This window comes from Arvicola amphibius, chromosome 8 (genome assembly GCF_903992535.2).
Source record: "Arvicola amphibius chromosome 8, mArvAmp1.2, whole genome shotgun sequence".
NCBI lineage: Eukaryota > Metazoa > Chordata > Mammalia > Rodentia > Cricetidae > Arvicola > Arvicola amphibius.
Genome location: NC_052054.1, coordinates 27,753,496 through 27,761,757, shown reverse-complemented (window position 1 = coordinate 27,761,757; position 8,262 = coordinate 27,753,496). Strand labels below are relative to the sequence as shown.

General features: G+C 49.1%; 1 protein-coding gene across 1 annotated transcript; it reads right to left on the bottom strand.

Moving 5' to 3' along the window:
• Positions 1 to 7,189: 7,189 nt before the first annotated feature.
• On the bottom strand, positions 7,190 to 8,011 carry Olig3 (oligodendrocyte transcription factor 3). Its single transcript, XM_038341073.1, has one exon. The coding sequence runs from the start codon at positions 8,009 to 8,011 to the stop codon at positions 7,190 to 7,192; it is 822 nt and encodes a 273-aa protein (XP_038197001.1).
• Positions 8,012 to 8,262: the final 251 nt, after the last annotated feature.

The window sequence follows — 8,262 nt, the reverse complement described above, 5'->3', positions numbered from 1 at the left end:
AACATCTAAGTCTACAGATGCCAGATTTTACGTTTCTGCTGTGTTTTATTTAAATGGGGCCACAAAGGCCAAATGTACAACAAATTGAAACCACTTATTTTCTTCATTAGTATAAAACATGTGTTTTCCTCAAAGAGGTGTTTGTTTTGACAATTGAATTCTCCGACTGTTTGTAAGGCCAAGTTAATGGTATTGCTGCTGACTTTCACTTCTGCTCAAATAAAGCTTTGTAAAATTTTATTTTGGATGTGGGTTTAATTGCACCATGTTGCTGCTCTCTAACAGATGTGGAGACACAAGGAAACTAACAACCCAAACCCGCTTCTCCTTTTCTCTATGTTTGCTAGCACATTGGAAATCTCTCTCCACTCAAAACTTTAATAGTCACGGGGGAAAAAAAATCACCAAACTGAAACTTGTATTAAATGTTGAAACAACCTGGTAATTAACACGGAAAAAGATTGGATACATGTATTATAATGAAAGTGTCAGATGGAAGAGAAGACAGATCAGCGCAGAAAAGTCGAATAAGATGTTTCAAAACTCTTGAGGCCAAACTTCCAAGCTTTTTAAAGATAGCCAGAAGCACCAAAGAAGCCCCCTCCCATCTTCTCCGAGGATCCAGCCAGGACCTAACAATTGAGAGAGAGAGAAAGAGCAGAATATTTGTGTTCTGGGTAGGATTATTTATCTGGGATTTTGTTTTGTCTGGGTTTTCAAAGAGGCAGCCCCAGCTGTACATTTGGGGATAGACCGAAGCTTCAATGGATGGAGGGTTTGCTTCGCTCCTTTGGAGGCTCCTCTCACCCCACCCCCGGCAGGAATGGAGTAATTAACAGACCATTAAGTCTCAGCTTCATTGAAGAGGGGATGCCATACAGGTCATTGCTTTGAAACTTTTGTTCTGCAAGGGAAATTACGGGATTGTTTTCCGTGTAGAACACAGCCTGGCCAATCCTACAGTCCAGAGACAGGAATCTGAAGCTCACAGAGCTTAGGAGACAAGGAATAAATAAAGCCTCCAACTCTGTTTTAAAAATATTTCCTTACTCCTCTATTTATTTATTTGTTTATTTAAAAATCAGTTAAATGAAAGGGGGTTTACTCATTTGGTTGTAACTAACAGAGGCATGAATTAGAGATGATCCAAACTGAGGTTTATCTATGGGTTAATAAATCCCTTAACAACTGTGAGGAAACTAAGTTCTGCCACCATCACTTCTGTTTATTTCCATATTAATCAGTTTATTTCCATATTCATCGAGGCAAAGGTTTCTGTGTTCTCCGCCTAGTAGGGGATAGGCAGTTTCTCGCATCTGAAAAAGCAGCTGGTTTTGTGCTGCCTGGGGTGGGTTTTATCCATCTGCCCTAAGTGACCAGCGCCTACAAAGGCTTCCGACGTCCTGAGGACCGGGCTTGTTTTTATGCAAGTGATGCCTTATTCTCGTCTTTTCCTCTGCCACTCCTCACAGTGCCTGAAAAACGGAAGCAGAGGAAAATTAAGGGGAACCACAAAGAAAAACGAGCCTCGAGATTTTGCGGACTCCCTTTGCGGGTTCAAAAAATCGTGTGTTTCCTTTCCTTTACTGCTGGAGAAACATGTCAAGGGGTTGAACACTTGGGGGTGGGGGTGGAGGTCGCTACAAAATGTGCGAGATCGGATCGCTATTTCTCTGGAATCAAGGATCTGGCAGAAGTGCGGTTTTAACACTCTGCCCTATGCCCACAAAGGCAGGGTCAGATTTACAGTTTTTTTCAGATCGAGGGAGAAGACAGGAAGACAGGTGCTTTCAGGCTCTAGTTGCTGTATGGAACGAGGTCTCAGACTAGCATGGAGACCTTGCTTCTCACTGAAGTCAGGGCAGAACAGAAGCCTAAAAGTTTAGGGAGAAGCTCCCCAAAGCGGCCTCGCAGATCCTTCTCCACGGCGACCCTCAGCTCCTGTCTCCCTGGGATGCGAGAAACTTGACCACTCTATCTCCACGCTGAGGACACCACAGCAAAAGCAAAGTTCTGGTTTTCGTGCTTAGATCTCCTCACCCTCCCCAAGGTCATGACCCTAGCGGATCCAGGTGCCCTAGCGGTCCACCTTCGGGGAGCATTAAACCTTGAACCAAAATCTGATGACCAGAACAAGGTCCCAGGTTGGACGCAGTTGATTTGTATGAAGAGACTCCACAGCAGGAGCGGTGGCCGGGATCCACTACTAACGTGGAGGACTGGTTCTCTGTGAGATTCCCCAATAAAGAAAGCGCACTGGCCTGGGATCACCTGAGCAGGTCCTAACCGGACCTCTTCGGCTAGATTTACAAACCTTTGAATGTCAGCAGGGGCCTGGGTGTCAGAGAAAAGAGCACTCCTTTCGGTGGAGTGTAGATTTGCCCCCTGTGGGTGTGTTGCTCCCAGTTTCCATAAACGCTTAAGGGTTGCGTTGTTCTCTGAAGGGGAGGTGTAGTCCTCACCGGAGGTACCCTCCTCTCCAGAGCACCTTAGCTTTGGAGCACCTCTGCTTGTGGGGCCAGGCGTGGGTGTGGGAGCCTAGACTAGCGGTATCCAGACTGACTCTTCCCCGGGGGGTGTATGAGGAGCTAGAATCCGAGTCTCTGCTCCTGTAACAGAAGAAGTCCCAGAGCCAAGGGCCACGCACCCGCGGGTGGGTAGTCAACCTGCACGATTCTGCCTGCGCCACCAGAACCCACCCTCTCAGGCATCCCGTGCACTCCCGAGGCCGCAGTGTCCTGGAGAAGGTCCTACTGAAAAAAAAAAAAAAAAAACAAAAACACACACCCCTCAAAGACAAAACATCTAGGGGCTTGCCAGAGCTGAGCACCAAGGCTTCGGTTTGGTGAGACAAGAGATGCGCCTTAGGACCCACGCACTCCTAGAGGCTCAGAGGAGAGGTGAAGCCCCCACCAAGCGGCCCTCCTTGAGCATAGGTCTTCCAGAGGATACTCCCAAGAGTCTTCCGTGGGTGCGCTGCTCTCTCCGTCTTTACCCCTTTCCTCCTCTCCTTCCTTCTCTCCTTCTGCTCTTTCCCTCTCCCCAACTGGGAATCTCCCTGCTGCTCTCCTTCCCTCTAAACCTGAGTGGAGGCCCAGCACGAACCCAAGTCTATGACCGCTGGGGTGCCTGGACCAAATGCTTTCTTTTCACATTTTCCTTTCCTGGGAGAGGTAGCCATCCAGTGGACTTAAGACTGAAGCTCAGGCAGGACAAGAGAGACGCGAGAGGGCAAGGGCTGTTCCAAGCAAGAGACTGGCTCTTAGTGCCCTGAGAGACCACCCCCCACCACCACCCAGAGGCTAGGATAAACTTCTGTTCAACTTCCCAGGTCAGTTCAGGGTACCTACTAGCAACACAGAGAGAAGACAAGAGTAGCTGGAAGACCTCAGAGCTCAGAGCTCCGAGCTCAGCCTGAAAGCCAGACTTTCGGGGAAGTTGAGGCCATGTCTCAGGGGCAGGCAGGTGGGAAGAGGAGTTCACTCCAAGTCTCCCGCATAGGAACGATCCTGTGGTCTGAGTTAACGCTTCTTACAATCGTGTGGAGAAGACTTGGCATTGTGTTCTGAGGGGACCAGAGAGGCGGCAGCACTCAGCTGGACCCAGGGGAGGGGGAATTTGAGGAGACCTAGAGACTCCATTCCTTGGAGCTCAGCTGAGAAACCTTGGCCTTCACAAAACAGGCTATCCTTTTGCCAGAAGTGAGTCCAAGGCCAGTGAATTGCTGTGGAAAGGAGAGGTCGTCTCTTTGAGAACAAACAGCTGGCGAAGGACCCGTGCCTAAAGTCAGCCTCACTTTCTCTTTCCTGATGGTAGGGGGAGCAACGATGCTTTCTCCAGAAGTTCACAGTTTGCCGGAGGCTCTAAGAGTTGCTAAGGTGGATTTTATTCCGGTTTTTTATTTGTTTTTTTGTTTTTGTTTTTGTTTTGTTTTGTTTTTTGCAAAGCAACTTTGAATCAGGAGTTGGAGTATCTTAGTTGTGTTTCTAGGCTGAATTTTTTTTAAAGTGCTTTCAACTTGTGGACTTATGAAGAAGTTGTGAATTCCTGACTGAAAGAGCCCTCCGGGCAAGAAGGAGCAGGAGCCCTTCACCAGCACCTCATTGTAGTGGCAGGAGTCACTTCAGAATTTAACAGGAAACAATTGCAAACAAAGGTCAGACTGGATGGACACTCATACCCAGGGAATGAGCCAGACACCACACACCCCTAACTACCCAGTCGGTTCCTTGGCTTCTCCCTTTTCAATAAATGCAGAAACCTGACTCACAAATGGCCTTTCTCTCTATCCCTGCCCTGTTTTAAAAAGCCCTGTCCCCTGGACTGCCGAAGAGAGCTTTTAGGACCAGGAAAAAAAAAAACGCTTGGAAAGTTTGAAAGATCTCCTCTATGATAGTCGGGAGGGTTATCTAGTTTCTATTTCAGTGAGCATCTGGAGGTAGGTAGAGATTTCTGCAGTTCAGATTCCTTTTGCCTCAGGTCTCCCAGGGGACCTTACAGTCCATTAACTGGATCACTGAAGGCAACTAGGGAAGCTCAGAGCAAAAGCCAGCACACACAGACACAGATACACAGACGTGTGTGTGTGTGTGTGTGTGTGTGTGTGCATACTTTATTCTCCCTACTTCATGCTTAAGGGTGAATGCTAGAGAAGAAGCCCAGCCAGAGCCAGATGGGAGGCCAGTGCGGCTTCCCCAGGACCCAACTTGTGGAAACAGGACTCTACAAAGGCTAGAGGCGCAGTAGTAAGTCACTGTCCTGATTGATGAAACCGTCCCTCCCCTCCCCTTTCTGAATAATAAGCTCCTGGAAAGACTAGAGGGCTGCCTTGTGTTGGTTTCAAATAAATCCTCAACAGGCTCTTTCCTCACCCAGAGAATGAATCACACTTGGGAAACAGACGATTATTCTGCCATTTGTCTGACTATAAGCAAAGGAGAAAGCTCCCTCCCTGGTGGACTCTACTCTGATACTCCCCTCTAACTAAGGCCTGTGTGGAAGGTGGAGGCAGCCACAGAGGAGAGCAGGAGGATGGTAGAGGCTAGGGGTGACTCACCAACTCACCGAGATTCAGGGTTTTAGGCAGGCGTTGCAGATCTAGCCTGGGCAGGGAAAGGGCTTTCTAAATTCACTCTGCTGCCTGGATGCTGGAAAGAAACCCAGGGCCTTGCTGACTGGGAGGTGGTATCACATCTAATACAAAGTGGAGTTCTGGGTTTGCTTGGCTGGCAGAAGCAGAGGCCCCGGACCCCACACTGCAGTCGTGGTCACCGGAGCTCAGTTTCTTGTCTTCCTCCAACAAAACAACAGAACCGTGGGTCTCGCTTATTCACAACAAATTTTGAGTGTATCTCAAAAGCAAAATGGAATAGATAAAAACGACCCTTGTTAGTCCATGTTTAAACTGAAGGTGCCCTGTGCACTTGGCTAATCCCTGACAGCCATCTTCTAAGAAGGAGAAAATAAGGAAGAATTCTTACTAAGGATCACTGGGATGCAAGGCCTGGGCATTCATTTGCCTCCATCCCGAGTTCTCTGACAAACCAGGGGGAGTTCTTTCCATTCTTTTCCTGGCAGGCAGGCTGGGTGACTTATTTGTTAACTTTTAAAACAAACTGGATTGTCACACCGGAGCACAAAAAGACCACCAAGGTCATTTTGAAGCACGAAGAACTTAACGTACTGGTTTGTGCTTGTCTGTTAGCAACAACAGTCTCTGCAGGCATCGTGCTACATCTCAAGCCCTGCCACCTTGAGCTTCCAGATTCTATTTTTGATCTTAATTCTTGAGTCTATGAGGATCTAATTGCTGCAGAGAAACCCGAATAGGAGCTCAAATAGGGAAGAAGTACTAACCTATACAATGCTCCACTTGAAGGACATTTAGTTCCAATAATTAGCACCAAATGTATCCAACCTCTTTACTTGTAAAAGACCACAGAAAAACCTGCTATTCAAATCCCTCGCCCACACCCAGACACAGTTTACTGGATCCGCAGGCTTCTTATCCCGCCACTGCTATTGATTAAAATTTAGACAAAGGCAAAACCTGGGTTTAGAGGTTCTTTTTTATTTGAAATCTCATCCAGAAACACTGGTTATTAATAAATATATCATAGTTATCAAGAATATATAAAAAATAAAGACAGGTATTGTCTTTGAAGCCCTAACAAAATATTTCAAGCAGATGTTCAGGAAAATAAAAATGGCAGCCCTTCCCCAAACACAGAAAGTTTTCAAAGCTGAAAGATAACAGACTGAGCCAACCCCGCATGCAGAATAATTTGGCAAGGGGGTGGGGTGAGCTACTGGGGGGGGGCAGTTTTCTAGCCTCTGGTCCCTTGGAACAGCCCTAAGGTTGTAATGAGATTTGTGGATCAGGGACAGAGTTGGGCTTGGGGAAAGAAGCTCATATGCACTCTGGCCCCCTTTTCATTTCGTACAACCACAGACAGATATATGGAGTACTTTGGAGCATCCACTAATAAATCCTTGTTACAAGGAAAATGGCACTATGGCCTGCACAACAAGTTTAGACAAGAATCATTTAGAAGCGTGCATGCATTTTTTGTCTTGACCTATACTGCATGGAAAAGAAAGCCCACATAGGAGGTTCATGCCCTGAACAGAAGCTGAGTTTCAAAACTGGAATTCTGAGTCTCTCTCTCTCTCTCTCTCTCTCTCTCTCTCTCTCTCTCTCTCTCTCTCTCTCTCTCTCTCTCTCTCTCTCTCTCTCCTGCTCCTCTAGAAAAAATCTTTAAGGACAGAGACAATCGTATCTGCATCTATCTCGATGAAATATTTACATTTTCTTTGCCCAAAAGGGATGAAGAAAGCCAACTCCAAGTTCCTTCCCAAGGTTTTAACTCCACCGATCCCGTTTTTAAACAACAAATGTAGTTTGACAAGAGCATATGGCAGTGAGAAATACTGGGCTGCATGAGGAAAAGAAGCATGCATGCAAAACAAGACGTCGGGTTCCAGGCCCCATTCGCTAACACCTAGATATCCCAGTTTGGTTTTGGTGGGTCAAGTAGGATCTGGATCTCCGGGGCCCCTGGCGAGGCCCCAGACCCCGGCGGCGCCCACCCTCCCGCAGGCCGAGCAGTCTCCCCCTTCCCTCCTGGTCCTGCACCGCGACCCCTGCCTCAGCTCTCCCTTTCTCCTTCAGGCCGGACGGGCCCGCAGCTCACTTGAGTAAGTCCTTGGACTCGGCGGACAGCCGGGCCATGTTGGCGGTGGAGAGAGCGGACAGGTGCGGTGGCGGCGGCATCTGGCAGATGGTACAGGGGCAAGGCAGCCCCGCCCAATGCTGGAAGCCACTGCCCAGCTGCAACGCTGGCGGTGTGGAGGGCGCCTTGAGCAGCGAGTGGGGAGGTCGGATGGTGCCAATGGCCGGCAGGGAGGCGGCGGACAGCGGGGAAGTGGCGTTGCTGGACGAGAGCGCGCCGCCCAGGATGGGGTGCACCGGGTGCACGGCGTTCGCTGCGTGCGCCGGGTGGCCGGCCGAGTGCCCCACAGTCCCGCAGTGAAAGGCCGAGTGATGACCCCCGTAGATCTCGCCAACCAACCTCTTCATCTCCTCCAGGGAGCTGGTGAGCATGAGGATGTAGTTTCTGGCTAGTAGCAGAGTGGCGATCTTGGAGAGCTTGCGCACGGAGGGCCCGTGCGCATAGGGCATGACCTCGCGCAGACCGTCCATGGCGAGGTTCAGGTCGTGCATCCTCTTGCGCTCGCGGCCGTTGATCTTCAGCCGCAACTGCTGAAGATCCTGCTCTGACAGCTGCTTCTTGATTTTGTACTTGCTGCTTTCTCCTGCGGCCTTGGCTCCCGCTCGCGAGAGGCTTTCCCCAGGCATCTTCTGCACCATATCGCCCTGGGTGGATGAGACCGAGTTGAGACGGCTCTCCTGGTGGTGGTGATGGTGGCGGTGGTGATGGTCTCTTAGGTACATCTCATCCATGTCTGGAGATGACGCTCTGCTGGAGACAGAGCTCGAATCAGAATTCATTTTATTACAGGAGATGCAGCCTTATGGTTGAGGAAGCTTTAGGCGGGAAATTAAAGGGAACCTTGAATTTCAAAAAAATTGGAAGGTCCAGCAACCCACTTCTCAGTTATAAGATGAGAAAAGAACAGTCGGGGCACTGCCTTGCTCCGCCTCTCCCCCTCCCTGCTCCCCTCGCTATCTCCCTCTCCGGTTTAGCTGTTTCCTGCACAGCTCGTCGGTGTGTGCCTGAAGTAACCTCTTGCAGTAGAAGA